General features: G+C 36.5%; 1 protein-coding gene across 1 annotated transcript; it reads left to right on the top strand.

Annotated features, from left to right (window-relative positions):
* Positions 1-7,202: 7,202 nt before the first annotated feature.
* LOC149827211 (uncharacterized) lies at positions 7,203-21,034 on the top strand. Its single transcript, XM_090018465.1, has 5 exons — positions 7,203-7,281; positions 7,358-7,487; positions 7,567-7,696; positions 7,781-7,940; positions 20,778-21,034. Exons 1-5 carry the CDS (start codon positions 7,203-7,205, stop codon positions 21,032-21,034), a joined length of 756 nt encoding a protein of 251 aa, XP_089874591.1.
* Positions 21,035-22,688: the final 1,654 nt, after the last annotated feature.

Genomic DNA, 22,688 nt, shown 5'->3' with positions numbered 1-22,688 from the left:
AATATTTCAAAGAATTACAATATAACGAGAAACCAAATGAGACTTCCAAATGTGTCCCTCTCTTGCCCAAGTGTGATCATGATAACGATGAGACTTCCAAATGTGTCTCTCTCTTGCCCAAGTGTGATCACGATAATGATGAGACTAAGATAACATGAACACAATAATGGATAACATTTCACGTTAACGAATAATGTTTCATGTTAATGTAACAACCTGCTAAATGTGTTCATATTTCATGTTAACATAACTTGCCAAATGCCAAATGTGTTCACGATAACATGAACACGTTAACACATCGTACCAACTTCATGTTCATTGGCATTTCTTGGGATTCATGACTATTTGTCTCACCATTTTATCTATCCCAATACTGAATTCTTCTATTATTGATAAATCACTTTATTTTCTTAAAAAAAAAACTAAAAACTAAAAAATTTTCTCCATGAAGATAACAAAATGAAGACACCTAAACAAGTCATTGTATGAACTTACGTAGATAAATTCATGGACCTGATGAACCGAGTATTAAGACCATATGCAGATACATTCATAGTTATTTTCATTGATGATATTTTGAAAGTATGGAGCAACATCGAGAGCACCTAGAAATTATCTTGGAAACCTTAACACTACAAGAAAATTGTTAATTAGCGACGGAAATTAGCGACGGATTTTTCCTGTCGCTACTTAGCGACAGATTAGCTAGAGATAGAATCTGTCGCTAATTCGCGACGGATTAGCGAGGAAACGACTTTTATCGCTAATCTGTCGCTACTTAGCGACGGATTAGCGACTGCATGTTTTTGTCGCTACTTTTTATTACAAAAACACCATTTTAGCGACGGATTTAGAGAGGGAACTCTGTCGTCGCTAATCCGTCGCTAATTAGCGACGGAGTAGCGACGGAATATATTCCGTCGCTTTTTTGGTATTTTGGTTTCGCGATGGCTTAGCGACGGAAAAATTCCGTCGCTAAGCCGTCGCTAAATGTCGCGTAAATCCCTAATCCCATCCCTCTTTCTCTTTTCCCTGTTTCGCTGTATTGCTCCCTCCCGCCGCCCGTCGGCTCTCGCCACCTTCCGGCCGCCGCCGCTCGCCAGCCGCCGCTCCCCGTCCACCGCTCGCCAGCTGCCGCTACCCGTCAACCTCCCGCCACCGTCCGGCGACGCACAGGTAATATTCTTCTTCTTCTTCTTCTTCTTCTTCTTCTTCTTCTTCTTCTTCTTCTTCTTCTTCTTCTTCTTCTTCTTCTTCTTCTAAACGCAGGGGGTACGCCCCTTCCCTGCCGGAAACGCAGGGGGTTTAACCCCCTGCCGGAAAGGCATGGGTGGTCGACCCCCTGCCGGAAACGCAGGGGGTCGACCCCCCTGCCGTAAAGGCACGGCAGGGGGTCAACCCCCCATGCCGGAACTGCCTTTCCGGCAGGGGGTTTAACCCCCTTCCCTGCCGGAAAGGCAGGGGGTTTAACCCCCTGCCGTGCTTTCCGGCAGGGGGGGTCGACCCCCTGCGTTATGCTGCCTAAGTGACTTGTCAAAAAAAAAAAATTGTTTTTGAATGCCTATGCTGCCTATATGAATCGTTTGAAAAATAAAATCTGTAGTAGGAATAACATGCTGCCGATGTGTATTGCTTTTGAAAAAAATAATTTGTTATGAGATATATTATGCTGTCTATGTGAATTGGTTTCAAAAAAATCTGTTTTTTAATGCATATGCTGCCTATGTAAATCAGTTTGAAAAAAAAAATCTTTAGTAGGAATACTATGTTGCCTATGTGTTTGTTTGAAGAAAAAAAATTTGTTATGAGATACCTACGTTGCCTATGTGATCTGTTTTGAAAAGAATTTTTGTTATGGATACCTATGCTGCCCATGTGATCTCTTTTTAAAAAAAAAAAAAGTTATTATGTGATCCCTATGTTGTCCATGTGATTAGCTTGAAAAAAAGTTTGTAATATGTGTATATAAGATGTCCATATGGTTTTAAGTGTAGTTTGCATATATGTTGTCCATATGGATTTTAAGTTGAATTTTTTTTTGTAATGTATATATACAAGTTGTCCATGTTGTTCAATTTGTTAGTTTGTTAATGTCTACTGGTAGTTAGTTTTACTTCAATTTGTTTTCTTGAAATCTGGTTAGTTAGAGTATTTCAATCTATTAGTCTTTTATAATTATATTTTTCTTAGATAGATTGGTATTTAATGTTCTCACAATCAGTTAGTTAGATTAGAGCTATTTGAATTCTTTATGATAGTGGTGGTTAAACGGAGTTCACATCTTTTCTAGTAAACTAATTGATTGATTTACTATTCCTTTGCTAAGTAGTTCAGATTAGAAATTGTCTATGACTTTATGTTAGTCGACTGGTTCAACATGTTATAGCTGGTTTGTTAAATTAGCATCTTCTAGTTAGATTTGGCTTAACATATATACTATTTTTCTTTTCTCTTCTTTCAATTAGTTAGAGTTGTTTTAATTTGTTTTAATTTTTTTAGTTAGTGTTTCATCTTGTTTCATGATTAGTTAGTTTGTTACTTAATTTGTTTTGTTTTTGTGCAGATTTTTCAACGGAACCAACTCGTGCTCGGCCACCTGTGGTAAGTAAATGACAAAAACAATGCAAATCGGGTAAATACCCGTGGTGAGTAAGTGATGCAAACGTATCACATGTTATTTAATTTATTGAATGCAGCACTTTATTGTTCACACACTCACTTAGTTGTTGATATCTAGGACTGCTTTGTTGGAGTTCGGAGATCATGCTGAGCATGATTTTAATGTAGAAATATGGAAGTGTTCTTATTTTTGGAGTACGGAGTCCATGCTAAGCATGGTAGTAGTTAGTGAGATATTGAAGTGTGTTTGCTGCAGATACATGTTTGCCATTTATTTGATATGAATGATTATGATGTATTGCAATGTTTGATGTAATTGTATCCATGCTTGCATGTAGTTACTTTCAATTTGATTTTGACTTCCATGTGAAATTTTATAATAAAAGCATGCTTTAAATGATTGTATCATGTCATTAATAGTTTGCACATGAAAATATTAAGTTATCAATGCATGCATCAAAATTCTTGTTATTGTTTGACATAGTATATTGCATGATAAATTTGATATTTTCTTCATCGTAGCATTCTGATTGTTTTTTTCTTAATTCGTTAGGATACTATTCGTAACATCATACGACAGAATGGCTGCAAACCGTGAATGGATGTACCGTAGGATAGTGGACAATGAGTTATCGCATGAATATATGGATGGTGTCGATAGTTTTATTGAATTTGCAACGGCGAGTGTCAGTACGGTAGATCCCACAGGTCGGATTAGGTGTCCCTGCAAGATTTGTAAGAATAATCGATTTGTAGAACCTCATGGCGTTAGACATCACCTATACAGAAAGGGTTTTGTGAGTGATTATCAGAACTGGACGTTTCATGGAGAAGAATTTAGAAACAATTTTGATGCACGGGTGAATGTGGTGCACGATAATCCATATACGAATTTGATATTTGATGCTGCAGGAACAGAACTGGGTTCTGCTATGAGTTCTAGTGATGTAAGAACTGCCGTAGATGAAGAATCACCAAACGATGCAGCTAGTAGATTTTATGATTTACTTAAAGATGCTGATGAGCCACTTTGGAACGGTTGTGAGAGTCACATTATCTTGTCTGCAGTTCTTCAACTAATGAATTTGAAGTCCGAGTATAATTTGAGTCAATCATGTTTTGACCGTTTGTGCATGATTGTGAAGAGTATGTTGCCTAAAGATGAGAAATTGCCACAAAATTTCTATCGTGCGAAAGTTATGGTCAACGCTCTAGGTATGGGTTACAAAAAGATTGATGCTTGTCCAAATCACTGCATGTTGTATTTCAAGGAGCAGGAAAATGACATATCATGCCCGTCATGTGGGCATCCTCGGTTCAAGCCAAAGACAAGAGGCAATGGTAGCACGAGATCAAAGGAAGTTTCATACAAGTCGCTCCGCTACTTTCCTATCACTCCTAGATTGCAGCGATTGTATATGTCTTCAAAGACAGCTAAACACATGAGATGGCATGCAAATAAAGTTCGACACGATGAAAACAAGATCACGCATCCTGTTGACGCTGAAGCTTGGAAGCACTTTGATCGTACTCATCAGAACTTCGCAATGGAAGTGCGAAATGTTAGACTCGGTCTATGTACAGATGGATTTAATCCATTTGGGGGTAGATCAACTCCATACTCATGCTGGCCAGTATTTGTAACTCCATACAACCTTCCACCAAGCTTGTGTATGAAACGTCCAAATCTTTTCTTGTCTCTATTGATCCCTGGTCCGACCTCACTTGGCCAAAATCTTGATGTATATCTAAGGCCATTGATTGATGAATTAAAAGTACTGTGGGATGACGGTGTTACCACGTATGATGCCCACAAAAAACAAAATTTCAACATGAAGGCCGCTGTTCTATGGACAATCAGTGACTTCCCTGCATATGATATGTTATCTGGTTGGAGCACACATGGGAGGTTGGCTTGTCCGTACTGCATGGAGGATTCCAAAGCTTTTAGATTGAGGCATGGAAGGAAGCCTTGCTGGTTTGATTGCCATCGTCGATTTCTACCCAGCGATCATCCGTTCCGACGTCAAAAGAATGCATTTACAGCAGGCACAACTGAAATGGAAGGTCCATCCTCAAGATTGTCTGGCATAGAGATTTTAAGAAGATTGCGATACTTTCCAGATGTATTAACAGATGCCCGCAGTCCTACACCCTTCCGTGGATTTGGGAAGGAACACAATTGGACAAAAAAATCTATTTTTTGGGAACTACCGTATTGGCCGACCCTATTGATACGACATAATTTGGATGTGATGCATGTAGAGAAAAATGTGTTTGATAATGTGTTCAATACAATAATGAATATTAAAGGAAAAATGAAGGATAATCCGAAGGCCCGTATGGATTTAAAATTAATATGTAAAAGACCAGAATTGGAACTCAAAGAGTATAATGGCAAAGTACTGAAACCAAAGGCGAAGTACGTGCTCGGACCTGATCAAATAAAACATGTATGTCAATGGTTGAGACAACTAAGATTTCCAGATGGATATGTCTCTAACATTGCTCGGGCTGTGAAGATTGACGATGGACAATTATATGGGTTGAAGAGCCATGATTGTCATATCTTTATGCAACGATTGATACCCCTAGCATTCCATGATATGTTAGACAAACCTATATGGGGGGTATTGTCTGAGTTGAGCGGATTTTTTAGAACATTGTGCGCATCGGAGGTCATTGTATCAGATGTAAAGAATCTCGAGGACTCTGTCATCACCACTGTTTGTCTGTTAGAAAAGATATTTACGCCAGCATTTTTCGATGTTATGGAACATTTGATCATACATTTGCCATATGAACTAAGGGTTGGTGGCCCTGTGCAATATCGATGGATGTACCCATTTGAAAGGTATATGTTTTTTTATATTTGTCTCTTTAATGACAGATATTTAAAATTTGAAATGTATATTCTTGTCAGATGCATGTTCGACCTAAAAAAAAAGGTTCGTAATAAAGCAAGAGTAGAAGGCTCTATTTGTAAGGCGTACACTTTAGAAGAGATTTTAAATTTCTCATCTATGTACTTCGAACCTCATATTTCAACACGTTACACATGCCCGCCCCGTAACGATGATGGAGAACAAGTAACTGTAGCTGACAAGCTGTCGATATTTCAACCACTTGGGCATGCATTTGGTAGTTGCCGATCAAGGCTATTGACAGATCGAGAGCAAGATGCAGCACGCATCTATATTCTTTTTAATTGCTCAGCGATCGACCTATACATCGAGTAAGTATATGTATATGCAACTCAATTATAAATCCTTTTATGTTCTATATGTGGATACATGACTCGGTAATATAAGTATTTGTGGTTTGCAAACGATTTGATCTAGAGTTGCGAAACGAAGTTTCACATCTCACTGATGCAGAAGTACAAAAAAAACGTGAAACTAAGTTTGTGGAGTGGTTGAAACAGTTGGTAAAGAAGCTAACATAAATTTTGTACTTATAAACAACACTAAGTTGCTTAATTGATCATGATCACAATCATTGTTTATGTTTGTGCGTAGGTTCGCAATGGTGATGTTAAAGATCAAGGAATATGTGATTTAGAAAATGGTCCGACCAAAGTTGTGTAATGCTACAACGGGTATATCGTAAATGGTTATTGATTCCATACAAAAGACTACGGTATAAACAAATCAACGATAAATAGTGGCGTGTGTGTCAAGGGTAGCAGCTACGGTGAAAATGAACATGATTACTACGGTGTTATAGAGGAAATAATGGAGTTGACTTACTTAGGCATGAATAACAGGGTTACGGTATTCAAGTGTCATTGGTTTGATCCAACTGCAACAAGACTCGACAAAGCTTCAGGCATTGTGGAGGTGAATCATAAATCCAGGTTTGGAACATATGAACCATTCATATTAGCCTCGCAAGCTCAACAAGTTTATTATACTTCATATCCGAGTATAAAAAAGTCAGATAGAAATGAATGGTGGGCAGTTTGCAAGGTGAAATCCAAACTATACCCCGAGTATGATCAGTTACAGGAAGATGAGTTAGCTGAAGACAGTGATTACTATCAATCAGATGATGTCTGTGACTTCGCTTATGGTCACGATGTTGCGCATGATATGCATGTCATATCTCCATTGGCTGATGAAACATTCATAGAGGAATGTGATCCAAATGATGTACCAAGTGGATGGGCAAACAATGAAGAAGAAGAAGAAGAAGAAGAAAGTCAAACTAGTGACGAGGAAGAATTCTCAAGCTAGTGAGCAAAATCTTATACTACAAACCTCTATTTAAATGCATTGTAATACTTGATGTGAGTTGTATTGCAATACTTGGTGTGAATGATTAAAAATTTTATTTCAATGTATTATAATACTTGATACGAATGATTCGAATGCATTGTAATACTTGATGTGAATGATTTCAATTATCTGAATGTATTATAATTTATGCAATTAACGAATGATTTGAATTAGTGCAATACTTGATGTCAATGATTTGAATTATTTGAATGCATTGCAATGCTTGATGTGAATGACTTGAATGCATTGTAATACTTGATGTGAATTATTTGAATGTATTGTATGACATATGTTATTTGTTAGAATATGGTTCGTGGAGGTTATAGTGGTCGCTCATCCAGTAGTAGCCAGGCTCAACCTTCATCTTCACGGGCTCCTGTGATAGGTATATCATATAACTAATTAGATGCTTGATTAGTTCAAATGCACATTCTGAGAACTTGGTGTGTATTTTTTTAAAGATGATGTTGCGCCTGTACACGACCCACCTACACCAGTTGATCGCACAAGTCAACAGCCAACACAGGAAACAGGGTCTTCTCAGGCTGGCACAAGAAGACTCATTCGAATAGTGTATATCGATAATCGACCGTAAGTATTTTGTTTTCAATTATTGCATATCTTTTAAATATTTTATATTGATATTTACTGTGTAACAATTCATGTGCAGTACGAGGTTTGAGCCACAAGAAGTAGTACGGGAGATTAGGAATTCACTTCTTCAACATCTACCAGGACCAGTTGCTCAATGGAAAGAGTACCCAAAGGAGGTGTTAGACAGATTGTGGTCCTCATTCATGGTATACAGTTGTTCCTCATAGTTAATGTGTTTCATATTTAATTTATTTAAGCAATGTCTACTAACTTTCTGAAAATATTTGTAGGCTTCGAATCGCTTTGCAACTACGGTGGAAGAAAATGATGCAAGGAAGGTGTGGCAGAAGGTGGCTGCCAATCGATTTGCAGACATGCTGCACACTATGAAGACTGCAGCAAAAAAAGCATCTGGCGTAGTAGATGATCCATTACTGTGGAAGAGCCATGGTCCTATTACTATCAGGAGAGATTACTGGGATGAAATGTGCGATATGTGGGCGGGAGATGCATTTAAAAATCGCTCTGCGAAGGCTTCACAAAATCGATCGAAGATGCCTGAAGCCCATCTACACACAGGTGGATCTAAGACATTTGGGAGCCACCTAAAGAAAATGGTAACTCATCAATATATAATATTAATTTTATAAGTATTGTTGCAAATTTGTGTACTAAATCTTTTGTCATTTAACTTCGCGGGAAGCAGAAAAAGGAGGCAGTGTACCATATAAGGATGTGTTTGTAGAAATACATAAACGGAAGACCACGGAAGTCTTCGTATCAGAGAAGGCGAGAACGACAACGGTATGTATTAATTCTATTAATAATCATTGCAATATATATGCAAATTATCATAATGTTATCATTAATTATTAATGAATACTTTAAACATTATTTTGTAGGAGGCATATGAGCAACAGATGGTAGAGCGATATGGCGAAGACGCTACTCAGCATCCATCATTTGATCCTACAGCATGGGTGACTGCAGCAGGTGAACCCAAAAAAGGTCGCGTGTTCGGGTTTGGGAATAATATGAACACTTCACCAGTTATTGGTTCTTCCAGTTACGGCTCACCGACTTCTTGCGCCGACATAAGCTCCAAGCAGCCGACTATTCTTTCCGGTGATGATGTACGCGAGATCATTAATGAATCACTGAATAACTACTTCCAATACACCATCGCCCCCTTTCTCCGAAATGAGATCAAGGCCGCTGTTCAGGATAGGGGATCTTCGATTCCAGGTCCCTCTCAGGTATAATCACATATATAGTTTTTTTGACTGTCTTAAAGCACATCTGAGCATGGTAGAATCACATATAGAGTTTTTCTAGATGCCTTAGAACACATATGAACATGCTATAATCACATATTCATTTTTTTTACTGTCTTAGCACACATATGAGCATGATAGAATCACATATAAAGTTGCTTTGCCTGCCTTAGAGCACATATGAGCATGCTATATTCACATATTCAATTTTTTTACTGCCTTAGCACACATACGAGCATGATCGAATCACATATATAGTTTTTTGCCTGCCTTAAAGCACATCTGAGCATGGTAGAATCACATATAGAGTTTTTTTATATGCCTTAGAACACATATGAACATGCTATAATCATATATTCAATTTTTTGACTGCCTTAGCACACATATGAGCATGATAGAATCACATATATATATATATATATATATATATATATATATTTAACTTTTTGTCTGTCTTAGAGCACATATGAGCATGATAGAATCACATATAAAGTTTTTTTGATTGCATTAGAACACATAAGCATGCTATAATCACATATTCAGTTTTTTTACTGCCTAAGAACACATATGAGCATATTATAATCACATATTCTGTTTTTTGACTGCCTTAGCACACATATGAGCATGCTATAATAACATATAGAGTTTTTTAACTGCCTTAGAACACATATGAACATGTTATATATCATTTATGATAGAATCACATATAAATTTTTTGGCTTTGCCTGCCTTAGAGCACATATGAGCATGCTATATTCACATATTCAATTTTTTTACTGCCTTAGCACACATACGAGCATGATCGAATCACATATATAGTTTTTTGCCTGCCTTAAAGCACATCTGAGCATGGTAGAATCACATATAGAGTTTTTTTATATGCCTTAGAACACATATGAACATGCTATAATCACATATTCAATTTTTTGACTGCCTTAGCACACATATGAGCATGATAGAATCACATATAGAGTTTTTTTATTGCCTTATATCACACATGAGCACATGATAGAATCACATATAGTGTGTAATTTATTTCATTATATTTTGTTTATCAATACTGACTGTTCTTTTCTTGTGTAGGCTGCTAGCGATAATCAGGTAGTGGAGCTGAAGGGACAGATAAAGACAATGAACAAGAAGACGCACAAAATCTTGGCGATGATTAGAGGACTGTGTTGAAAAAGTTCTATTTTTTTTATTTTTCCTAATTGTAATTGTTGAATTATAAATAATTAAACTTCTTAGTTTTAAGGTGGAACGATTAATTATTATAGATACTTGTTATATGAATTTTTTTGTGTGGTTTGTTTTTTATTTACCGGAAATATAAATTGTACAGGAAATATAAATTGTACAGTTCTCGGTAATTAATTTTTAAATAATTTTTTTTTTGATTTTTTTTCGTTTTTGCGACGGATTAGCGACGGATGATTCCGTCGCTATTCATATTAATCTAGCGACGGCTTAGCGACGGAATTAAATCCGTCGCCATGCCGTGGTCGCCGTTTAGTACCGGCGGATTGGCGACGGAATATAGCGCTCGTTATTCCGTCGCAATTAGCGACAGACTTGGCGATGGAATTATTCCGTCGCCAGTTAGCGTCGAAATATTCGCGACGTAAGCATACTGTCGCCGCGTTGTCGCTAATCCGTCGCTAACATGGTTAGCGACGGATTAGCGACGGAATGTGGTCGTCGCTAATCTACTGCTTTGTTGTAGTGTAAGAGAGAATCAATTGTATGCCAAATTATCTAAGTATGAATTCTTGCTCAAGGACATCATGTTTTTGAGGCACATGATCTCAAAGGATGGAGTATCTATGGACCAAGCCAAGGTGATCATGCATAATATTCACATTTTATTCATCTTTATTTATGCATGATCCATGATAAAATCACATTAAAAACCCATCTTTATCATTGTTTTCGAGTATTTGCTTCGAAATCAATTTTTTTAGAAAAATTGCATTTTTCAATTCAACCGCGCTTTTCAGTATTTTTATTAGTTTTAGAATTTTTTAATTATAATTTAGTTAGAGTAGGACTTACTTAATTATTTTGAATGAGTTTTAGAAAAATATCCCTTTGAAAAACACATTTTTCAGAAAGAGACCCTGTTTTGGAAATTGAGAAAAATTATCAGACTCTTTTTGAAATTTCAAATTTGAACCTAATTAGGGATTATAAATAGTGGTTTTGAGGCCTGGAAAATGTTTTTCCAGCAGCCTCAAACTCTCTTCTCTTCTGCCTCTCTCTCCCTTGCTCTCTCTCTAATTTTGCCGATTTCTTTCTCTACTTCTTCTCCTCCTTATTCTTCTTTTTCCTCTTTTTCTTCTTGCTCCGAACCCTTATCATCGTCGACAACTTCTTCTTCTTCTTTGTCGGGGAGGCGTGCATACAACTGGGATCAACCATCTTCTTCTCAACCCATCTGTCGGAAGCGGATCGTTGAATTTGTTTCTTCAAAGTTTAGGATCACAACATCGTTTCATCATAGGTTTAGATTTGCATATGATAAACCATATCATCATCATCATCTGCATATTAATATAGTTTATTTCATGCTTTGCATCTGGAAAAAAATACAGATTTCATTTTTGATAGAGTAGCCATTTCTTGATTCATGAATAGCAAAATCTTGATTTAAGTAAATCATGTTTTTAATATAGGCTTTATATGATGTTTTCATGTTTTTTTTATTAGATTAAGATTAGTTTTAGGATAGATTTCGGTTAGAATAGCTGACTGCACGTTTTCTTTTATTTCATTTTTGCAGATTCATCAAATAGTGTTTTTATCATCTAGCCGATATGATTTCTTTCATTCAATTAGAGTTTTTTTTAGAGTAGCGTAGATTAAAGTTAGTTTATTTTATTTTATCAGTTAAATAATTAGTTTCTTGTAATTCCAGAAATTTTCTTTTCATAGATTAAATTAGAAATAGTCATTTTATGCAATTATCAATTTTTTATTATTTAGAGGGTTTTCATTTAGCCGATTTTAGTAGTGGCATTTTCCTGTTTAAATTCCTTTAAAATTTATTTTTTCAGTAATTAAATTAGGAGTATTTCTATAGTTAAAATTAATATAGAATAGATCAAATTTACATTTTTTTAGTAATTAGTTGTTAATGTTTAGCTGTCGATTTCCCTCTCTATCAATCATTGTTTTTAGATAACAAACTTTTTGTGTGTGATTGTGTATTGTTGTAGATAAATTTCTTAGATTAATTTATTGCATTAGTTAGTTCAAATCACGTTAATTCATGTTGGTTGAGTTTTAGATTCAATAGTAGTTCAATTTTTTATTTTTCTTCATGCATAGTTAGATTTGTTAAAACATCAATAGCCGATTGCCTTGTGATTTTGATAACTTTAATTTCTCATGTATAGGTTAGATTATTTAATTGCATAATTCTGTCTTTTAGTGGGTATTAGGTCCAACATGTTTGTGTGATTCACATTAAACTAATTTAGCCTTTATTTTATTATCCATCTTGCATATAGTTAGCATTAGCCATAGTTGTTGATTCGGATTAACCGATTAGCATAGTTTCATTTAGCCGATTTCTCTTTAGTTCTTGCTAGTTGTTTTTCTTTATCACTTGTTAATTTTAATTAATCAATTAGTTCAGCTGAGTGCTTTCTTGATCTTTAGTTTACTTTACTTTTTGAATTATTGATTTCCTGAATTAGTTAATCATAGTTTGTTACATTAATTCTTGAGTTGTTAGTTAGTTAGTTTTGCTATTTTGTCTTTTAGTGATAGTCTATTATTAGTTAGTTCATAGTTAGTTCTTGTTTTTAGTTTAGTTTAGTTAATTCAAATCTTGTTTTGCTGAAAATTTTTAGTCATTAGTTAATGAATTCTTGTTTAGATCGATTCATACTGCTTTGTTTCTTGTTTTTGTTTCTTGTAGGGGGGCATTTGGAAGTGCGATGAACCCCTTTTCGTGCCCTCAAAGTGCCATCTGAGAACCCCTCAAGCCCTCAAAAGTGCCCTTAGAAAGCAAAAGAAAAAAGCTTAACTAGGAACAAAAAGAGGGAAACACAAAGGGAAGCAAATAAAGTCTCAAGACTACAAAAGACTTAGAGCACGGAAGCCTTTCTCTTTTATTTTTCAGATTAGGATTTCATTTCTTTTATTGATTCAATTAGAGTTGTAATAAGGCACTTTAATTATTTGTTTAAGCCCTCTACAGGGGCAACACTCTCTTGTTTATTTAATTAATTAATTCTTAATTTTATTGACAATAAAGAATAGTTAGATTATGTGTTGAATACAAAATATTTCCCATTTCCTGATTCGACCCGGACTCCACCACTAGTGCAAGTCGGTTTTTATATTTTTGGTGTCAGACGTTCACTTGTTTTCAGTAAAAATATTGTTTCGAAAATCATTTTCATAAAACTCACACCACAAGATAATTATTTCATTTATAAACTGTAGATTTAAAATTTTTAATTTAAATTATTTAATTAGATCTTTATAAGTAGATTTTATACATCATGATAGGTGGAAACCGTATTAGAATGGAAGCAACCCAAAAATATTTCGGACATTCATAGTTTTCCTGGACTTATGGGATATTATCAAAAATTTATTCAAGATTTCTCTCGAATAGCATCACCAATGACCAGGCTCCTAAAGAAAGGGGTTAAGTTTGATTGGGATGCCAACTGTGAAGAAAATTTTCAAGGCCTAAAAACAAGCTTACCACGACTCCGATGCTGACATTGCCTTGGGGTCAATATGGATTTGTAGTATATATAGATGCTTCAGAAATGTCTAGGTTATGTCCTGATGTAGAACGGAAAAGTCAATACTTATGCATCAAAACAGTTGAAGATTCATGAGCTAGCAATAATAGTATTTGCGTTGAAAATCTGGAGATATTATTTATATGAAGAAAATTTAAAGTATTAAGTTATCATAAGAGCCTTAAATATTTATTCTCACAAAAGGAATTGAACATGAGGCAACGACGCTAACTAGAATTCATTAAACATTATGAATTCACTTTCATATCACCCAGAAAAGGCGAATGTTGTAGCTGATGCTCTTAGCTGCAAGACTAAAAGTACTTTAACCAACCTCGTAGGAAAAGAATAGAGGCGCGTAGAGGATTTCTTTAACTGGAAACCATCCATAACAGAACAAAGGAAGATTCAATTGTCCAATTTAACAATACAACTTGAGATCCTCACCTGAATAGTTACGGAGAAAAGTAAAGACCCTCAGCATGAAAAGCTTCAATCAAGGGCTTAACAGGAAGATGATATTTCTTTTCGTCTTAAAAAGATAGAAGTATTTAGATGAAAAATAGAATATAGATGCCAAATGAATTTAAATTGATGGATGAAATACTTGAGAAGGCTCATAAGAACAGATATATCATCCACACAGGAAGCACAAAAATGTTTAAGAATTTATAAAGAAAGTATTGGTGGAATAATATGAAAAGAGACATGGTGAGTTATGTCTCAAAATGTTGGACTTGCCAGCAGATAAAAAATGATCATCAGAAACCTAACGAAATAATGCAGCAAATAAAAATCTTACAGTGAAAATGGAAAAGGATTATTATGGATTTTATGGTAGGTTTACCCAGAACTTGGAAACATCATGATGCTATTTGGGTAATCATTGATCAATTAACCAAATTTGCACATTTTTTGCCTATCCGTATCAATCAGTCATTGGAGAGTCTGGCAGATTTATATATCCAAGAAATTGGATTGTCTGATTTCAATGCGAAGTTAGGTTCTTGTAATATTAAAAAATCAACGGTCTATAATTTTAAAAAAATATTCAATGCTTAAAAAAATATTTTTTCTCAAAAAACATGATCCAAGTATGATTTTCTAGTAAATCGATCATGCAGAACACATCTATAGGGTTAGATTTTTGAAAAACAACTAGAAAACCCCTATCCAAGCTCGGTAGGCACACGATAAGCACAAAAAGCATCAGGCACCTACCCTTTTCATTATATATATATAGAGAGAGAGGGAGAAAGAGAGAGAGATGAGAGTAACATCGGACACTAAAGTGTCTAACGTTATTTTGGATGAGCGCATTACTAATCGTGCGCGTGATTAGCGATGTGTGCTGATTCTGCACAAAAAAAAGCCTTTAGTGGCGGTCTTTACTGCCACTAAAGGCCTTACAGTTATCATGCAAAACAACTGTAGGGGGCGGTCGCAACCGTCACTAAAGACCTGTTTTGCAGAAAAAAATTCTGCTGCTGATCGCATGCGATGCCCCTATCCGACGATACTCCCGTCTCTCTCTCTCTCTCTCTCTCTCTCTCTCTCTCTATATATATATATATATATATATATATATATATATATATATATATATATATATATATATATATATATATAGCCTATGTTAGTCTCCTAAAGCTACAGACTTTGCTTTCTGCAGGGTTGGAGCATAGAAAAAAACACATTTGATTAGAAATAGAACGTAGATTGAAGTTTCATTTGACTGAGAAATCAACTAATAAGTTTATGTTTTGCCGGTTGTTTGGAGGATTACAATGATAATTATTGCTTTTCTAGTAGTTATTGATGCAAATATGCTTGCACTTGATTAGACGTAAACAACGATCAGTATAAAAAGAACTTCCAAAGAATAGGATTACCTGCAGGTACAAACTGCTACAAACTAACCATTAGTAAAGAGTTATGGATGACAATTTCATGTGTAAAGAGTTAATATTGACATGCTAGGGATGCATTCTGATTAAGCAAGTTTTTCTCTTGGCACGCTTTTCCATTCTATGATAAGAAAATGCCTCTTGGTTTTTCATCATCGCGTTTTCTTGTTTTTGAATAATTCTAGAAAAAAAACCATCACTGGTCGCACATTGTTTGGCCTCCAGTTGGTAAAATCATTGAGGTCCCTCCTACTCCTACTGTAAGAGTACACCCAGCTTCGACCTTGCAGAAAAGGACGCCACAAATCCACAAATACTTTTTCATTTGAACTTTACCAACTTGGAAAATCCACAAATAGGGTGATGCCCGTTTGGGTGCAGACATTTTGCATACTGTTGGATTCAAGGAATTAGGTGTCATGGTTCATCACGCAGGTTGCTACTCATGCCCTTTCATTATCCATAGTACAATGAGTTACCTGTAGTTTTCCATGTTGACGTGTATCGGTCAAGTTCCACCTATGAGAGAGAGAGTGTGTGTGTTTCAGTCAACATACATCAGGATTCGACTGCCATTTTCATATCTTCCTTGGATTCTTCTCTCTTCTTTTTGTTCGATCTTTATGTAAAAACAAGGTTGGATCAATATAGCCATGATCATGCCACCTGTGATCCTATCTTGATGCCTGACACTATTATTTTCTAGGAGTGCACTGGACAACAAGTGAGATAAAAGCAGTTTCAACTTTGAAGAGAAACTTGGTACTGCTGAAAATGGCATAACTGATGTGCTGTAAGAGAAAAATGCCTCCAAAGCTACTGTTGATGCTGCAGTGTTATGACAATACCAAAATAATGTTAGTTCATGTAGCTGCTAATAGGGAGAATTAATTTCTTTGAGATCGTTCACTTACCAATGTTTTTTTTTTTTTTGAAAGAACACTTACCAATGTTAGTCCAGTTACAAACCCTGCTGTCTTGTACCAACTAGGAAAATGCTTTAAAGAGACCATTATAAAAGGATGGCATGAGAAATAGTTGAAACATGCTTAGAAAGCCATTGATACATTGATACATGCATTATTACTCCTCACCTTCCTAAAATCATATCTTATACTTCGGAGCAATGTTACAAATCACCCCATGGGGATTTTCTTGAAAAAGAAGAATCTCACCATAAATTAAAAAAAAATTGTTTGTTCAGGAGAAACCTAAAGAAAATATCTGCATATGTAAGAACTAAAGATTTAAGAAAATATATAAATGCACAAAAGATTTAAATGTAAAATTATAAAAAGCATTTTTATCAAGTTAAAATTGTGATATTCTGAAAATAGGCTTTATTTATCGTGATTTATCAATATTTTGTCAGTTTCTAAATATATATCATAATAAAATCATGGCATTTTGAAAGCAGGATACATTTTGAAAATTTTCACGATTTTATCCATATTTTTGCGCTTTCTGAATATGACCGTATAAGTGTGTGTTTTGGCACCTAACTTTCCTATACACCAGTATACCACGTGTGTTTTGGCATGAATACTTACATTAAGTCTGGCTCAAATGTGGTTCCTTTCATCCTTTTCTTTTCCTAGACAAGGACGTGCTAAGCAGACCCCTGCCTTACTATTACTTCCAATAATGTTGAAACGGTCACATCATGAAGCTAACGTGGTGGCTTATCTTTCCACAGTCTGCAGGAAGCCAAATGTTTCTTGCAAGCTTAAATTGTCCTTCTGACTATTTTGGTTGGATTGAAGAGATTCTTTAAAGTTGGCATCGCTATAATATCAACTCGCCCAGCTTCTATCATCTTTTAATTAAGCTTTCTTAATTTCTTTATAATGCTCAACTTAAAGCAAAAAGAAAAAGGGTCGTTTGATGAGTTGGCCTAATGATTGAACATGCATACCATTTATTTCACACATCACTATGTGACATAGAATTGATAACTTAATGAGCCTATACAAGCCAAGCAGAACCGAATAACTGTCTTTCCTATAAAATAATGATCAGTGTTTCTTCACTCTCTCTTTCAGTATGCTTCAAGGCACAACAACCATTCGTCTAAGTGATCAATTATGGTCATATTGTATATACCCAATTGTTAGTTGTATTCAATCCCCATGGCACATCTCACTTGAGAACTGTTAAGATATGTGAGAATAGGGCACCTTTATAAAGTGAAAAGTGTGGTGGTGATGGAATATAACATCATAAAAGGATGCTTGAATGAAGGTGGTTCAAAATCACTTGGTTTTGTACTTTCACTTCGCCGCGAGACATTAATACCCAAATCAAACCGCATGCATGACCTAATTGATTCAAAGAGTCAGTCGACGAAATTCTCATTTGTTATTAAGGCCCACGCCCATTAAGAACCAATGCGAAACCCTAATAAATGGGCTGGGTTGTCTTTCGGCATGTCACCCTCAAAACCCAACATTCCTAAGCAAATCGGGTCCAAGTTGAGCTGGGCCGAGCCATGGTCCACCCCTACCCAAATATAAAAGTAACCATAGAATGTTTAAGACCCAAGGGGTTTGGCGTAGTGGGATGGTCCCTAGACCGTTTGACGGACAGACTAGGTTCAAATCTCATGGGCATCACTCCCCCTGAGTTAGCCGAAGCTTGGTGACTCTCTTGAGTCGAGGGGGTAAGCCCTCGAAATTTTACACCGATATGGACAGAGACCGTAGTATGACAGGCAGGGGCTAATGTGGACCCCACCCCCCCCCCCCCAAAAAAAAAAAAAAAAGTGGGAAAATATTGGTTATACCATTTTTGCTTTTCTTTTTATAAAACTCAAATGTTCAGATGTGCCATCATCGACTAAATCGTCGCTGAATCGCGACTCATTGAAAAAAATTAACTTAAGATTATCATATAAAGCTTTAATAGGGTGCTGTCTGGATGCCTAATGTGACATTTCCTTTGCATCAAGGGCATTTTTGATGGCCATCTTAGCCCCAAATTTGCAGATGTGCAAGTAAAAACAAATAATTAAAAAATAAATGAACAGCGAACGATGGGATGTGTGTGGCTTATGAGTACGATACAAAGTCATATTGAAAAAGACATGCAAAGTTCGCATCACCTATACTTTTATTCTTTTACGAGAATTCAGATTAGACTAGATAAGTTTATATATATATATATATATATATATATATATATATATATATATATATATATATATATATATATAAAGAGAGAGAGAGAGAGAGAGTAATGGGTAGATGCAAAATTGATATCTGCTAAATATATCTGCTAATTGGGTTTTTCTGCCCTTTTGGTGTTTTTTTTCAGTTTTAACCCCATAAATACGTTGGACATGGTTGATTTACGAAAAATCCACACCTGAATAGTATTTTTGATGAAAAAAATGATATTTCGGGCTTCAAAAATTTACAAAGATTTTAAAACATATACCCTCAAAATTTAAAAATAAAACAAAAAGCCCTAAAAAACTCATTTAGCACCTATTATTTTGCACCTATTCATTATATATATATATATATATATATATATAGGGAAGAGTGGTAACCCCTTACCACTAGGGGTGTCAACCCGACTTGACCCCGATTTTTGGGAATGATATCGGGTCTGAACCTAGGTGTAATTGGACTCACCATAAGAGAAACCATACTCAGACCCAATAAGAACTATATGAACTACATGAACCAGACTCGGGTCATACCCAATAAATTTTTTTATCATTTTTACATTGAAAAATTTTGGGCCTTACTCGAAACTCGGGTCAAGCCTAGGGATGGCAGTGGACCGGGGCGGGGGACAAGGTCTCCATCCCCGCCCCGTTTTAAAATATGAACCTTCATCCCCGCCTCCATCCCCACATGGGGATGGATTTTAACCTCCACCCCCACCTCCATCCCCGGTCCAAACAGAGGCAAGGTGGGGCCCATCTTCTCTTAGTCTATAGTCATCCCTTAAAGGATTGGGGACAGAACGGAACGGGGCAGAGAAAAGCGTAAGTCCATCCCCGCACGGGGATAGATTTTAACCTTCATCCCTGCCTCCATCCCCGTTTTATGCCCTTCGTCCCCGGTCCAAACGGGGCAAGGCGGGGCAGAGCCCCGTTGTCCCCCGGTCCACTGCCATCCCTAGTCAAGCCCAGGTCTAGTATAAATTTTCACAAACTATAACCGGATCCATGTATTAATCGGACCTTCAGGTCTGGACCTGGTTCTTAATCGAGACTTCTTATTTATTACCATGTTTGGACCCTATAGGGTTTGGGTTCGGGTAGACCCGACCAGTTGACACCCCTACCTACCACTCTTTGTGCTTACCGCCAGCCTACCACCAGTGAATAAGTGTTTTCAGATTGTTTTTCACAAATTTGACCCTGCTGTGTTGGTTATGGTCGATTTGCTAAGAAATGACACTTGGATTATGTTTTTTTGATAAAAGATGATTTTTTAAAATTATAAATTGTTGACTTTTAAATTTTATAAAAGCCTAACAATGTATCTAAATAGGATGATCTAAATGTTGATTCTTACAAAATCAAGCATTGTAGATCATATCTTTTGATTTTCTAACTTTCTTATGATCCAATTTGAGATGATTGGAGGAACAGGTTTTTCCTCTCATAGTTCGAATCAATATTGGCATTTGGATCACAACTGGACTCCAATGTGTAAGTGAGATTTTCCGGCAATCTGAAATTCTATTATTATAAATAGCTTTAGATTTTTTTTTTCTAATAAGACTTGCATTTTTTATTGTAAAACCCGATCCAATTACTTATACAATGTTAGATTGAGTTAAACCTAATTGCATCATGAGATCACAAATAGATTGCATACTACAAGAAAAATGTTAATTAGTGACGGTTTTTTTTGTCGCAATTTTATGACGGATTAACTAGAGAAAACTATACGTCGCTAACATTCGAATGATTTGTGGAATTAGCGACAGAAAAAATTCTATCATGAATCTGTTGCTAATTAGCGATGAAAAAACTTTCATCGCTAATCTGTCTCTACTTAGCGACGGATTCGCGACAAAAAAATTTTGTCTCAAACTCCGTCGCAACTTAGCGACGGAGTGATTTCTATCGCGAATCCATTGATAATTAGCGACAGACTAGTGACGGAAGTTTTTCGTCGCTAATTCTCAATACAAGAAAAACATTAATTAGCGATGAAAAAATTCCTTCGTCAATTTTCGATTTATACCGACCCATCTAGGGCGCAAATTTTTTCCTCTCTCTTCGTGCAAAATTTAAAGTGACCTCTCCATCGTTATTTAAACTGACTTCTTCATGGAGGGTGACAAAGTTTGAATGACTTCTTCGTGGAGGGCGCAAAGCAGTTCGCTATGGTCGGGTTGACGCCATCGCCGATGAGGTCATTGAAGCTGCAGAGGTTCTTCCGACGGCCGTTTCCTCGACTATCGTCGGCGAAGCATATCAAGGCATCCATGGCCAAGTGGCAGGGGCAAGCGAAGCAGAAGCGGAAATGCTGATATCGGAGGACGGCGACGAGGCAGAGCGACAACTGGACAAAAGTTTCATGGTGAAGTACGAGCTCGGGAAGGAGGTCGGGAGGGGACATTTCGGTCACACCTAATTTGCTAGGGCTCGGAAGGGCAAAATCAAAAGCCAACTCATCACGGTGAAGGTCATCTCAAAGGCAAAGTTTTATCGCTAATTAGCGATTAGAAATTTGCGATGGACGTTGTCCATCGCTAAACAATTTAGCGATGGATATCGTCCGTCGCTAATCCACAGTTTTCTTGTAGTGGTATATACAAATGGTTGCAACAAATATATATTCATTTTAGAAATATGACGATTCTGTCACTGATATTTTCTAAAGCCAATACCATTCTAAAGAGTTGAAATATTTTCAAAATATCATGATTGTTATTTATTTTCACTTCGTTTTTTATATTATTTATATTGTTATCTATTTTCATGCAATTTTGCATATTATTAGGGGTGCGAATGGGCCTGGTTTACCCTGACCCGACTCAAACCAAACCGTATAGGGTCTGGGTATGGTGATAAATAAGAAGACCCGATTAAGACTCGGGTCTGGACCCAAAAATCCGATTAATACATGGACCCAAGTATAGTTTGTGAAATTTTATACCAGACCCGGACCAGACCTGAGTTACAATTAAGACCTGTAAATTTCAATGTAAAAATGATAAAAAATATGGTTTTACCATCTATGGTATGGGTTTGGTTCATGTAGTTCTTATCAGGCCCAGCATAATTTTTCTTATAGTGGACCCAATTAAACTTGAGTTCAGACCCAATACCATATCCGAAAATCTGGTCCAAGTCTGGTTTCACCTGGGTCCAAACCAAACCTGACCCGTTGATGCCCCTACTTATTATTATACATGATTGCTTTTGCAAGAGATTTTTTCAAAAATTTTAATTTACAGTGTTTTTCGTGGCCACAAAATTCTGAATAATAATAATAATTTAGTGAAATTAGATTGTACCAAGAGTTGGTACTTATTGTTTCTCGAAACGGAACCGACCACACCATGGGTCTATGAATTATCTCAACTCCATCAATCAGGACCCTTGTTCTTTGATAAGGCACTCTTGTGGGTGTGGGCCCTTTGGTGGGGCTTTTTTATGGGCTCCACATAGATTCATTAACACTCTTATGGGTCTGGATCCTTATCCATTGATGTGGCACATTTGTGGGGCCCCATACAGATTCATTATCCCGATATAGTTCCTTGTCCAGTTCAACTTGACAAGAAGGAAGAGCCAGACCCTGCAAGATCATCCACAACGCCTCTTGTTTTGAAAATTTACATGCAGATGTGTTGTGCTTCATGATCAGACATCAGGACCCACGTTCGGTTTAGAGATATCCAAACGAGATCCAGCTTTAATTTGGCCGTACTCTATTGACCTGACCCGATAAGATTATTGAATCTTCCTTGGTGGACCCAAGTCCAAATAATCCCCAGGTTCGATCAAGGAAAAATCCCACATTGCGAGACATACCATGGATGCAAAACGAAGAGATCACAATACCACACTCAAGGAGGAAAATGTTATTTAAAAACTCTGGCTTCTCCAGTACCAAATGAGCCACTTCAAATAGGTTCATTGCACCACTGCAGGGTCACATCGTTGAGAAGGTGTTGGGTAGAAGACCCCAGTTCAATCCCCACTGGCGCACAGGTGTGTCCGTAGCTTTCAGAGGTGGGCCATGGGTTCCACTTCGAATTTCCCCTCGCTTTGCCGAGGGT

Source organism: Nuphar pumila, chromosome 10, assembly GCF_984573655.1.
Source record: "Nuphar pumila chromosome 10, dmNupPumi1.hap1.1, whole genome shotgun sequence".
NCBI lineage: Eukaryota > Viridiplantae > Streptophyta > Magnoliopsida > Nymphaeales > Nymphaeaceae > Nuphar > Nuphar pumila.
Note: the sequence above shows the minus strand (reverse complement) of the source record. Positions and strands in the feature narration are given on the sequence as shown.

What these genes read in the sequence shown, in the direction of transcription:
- LOC149827211 (XM_090018465.1), top strand. Translation starts at nt 7,203, where the DNA reads ATGGTTCGTGGAGGTTATAGTGGTCGCTCATCCAGTAGTAGCCAGGCT. An exon ending in GTGTATATCGATAATCGACC is followed by an intron (nt 7,488 to 7,566) that starts GTAAGTATTTTG and finishes ATTCATGTGCAG; the next exon opens with TACGAGGTTTGAGCCACAAG. An exon ending in GATTGTGGTCCTCATTCATG is followed by an intron (nt 7,697 to 7,780) that starts GTATACAGTTGT and finishes AAATATTTGTAG; the next exon opens with GCTTCGAATCGCTTTGCAAC.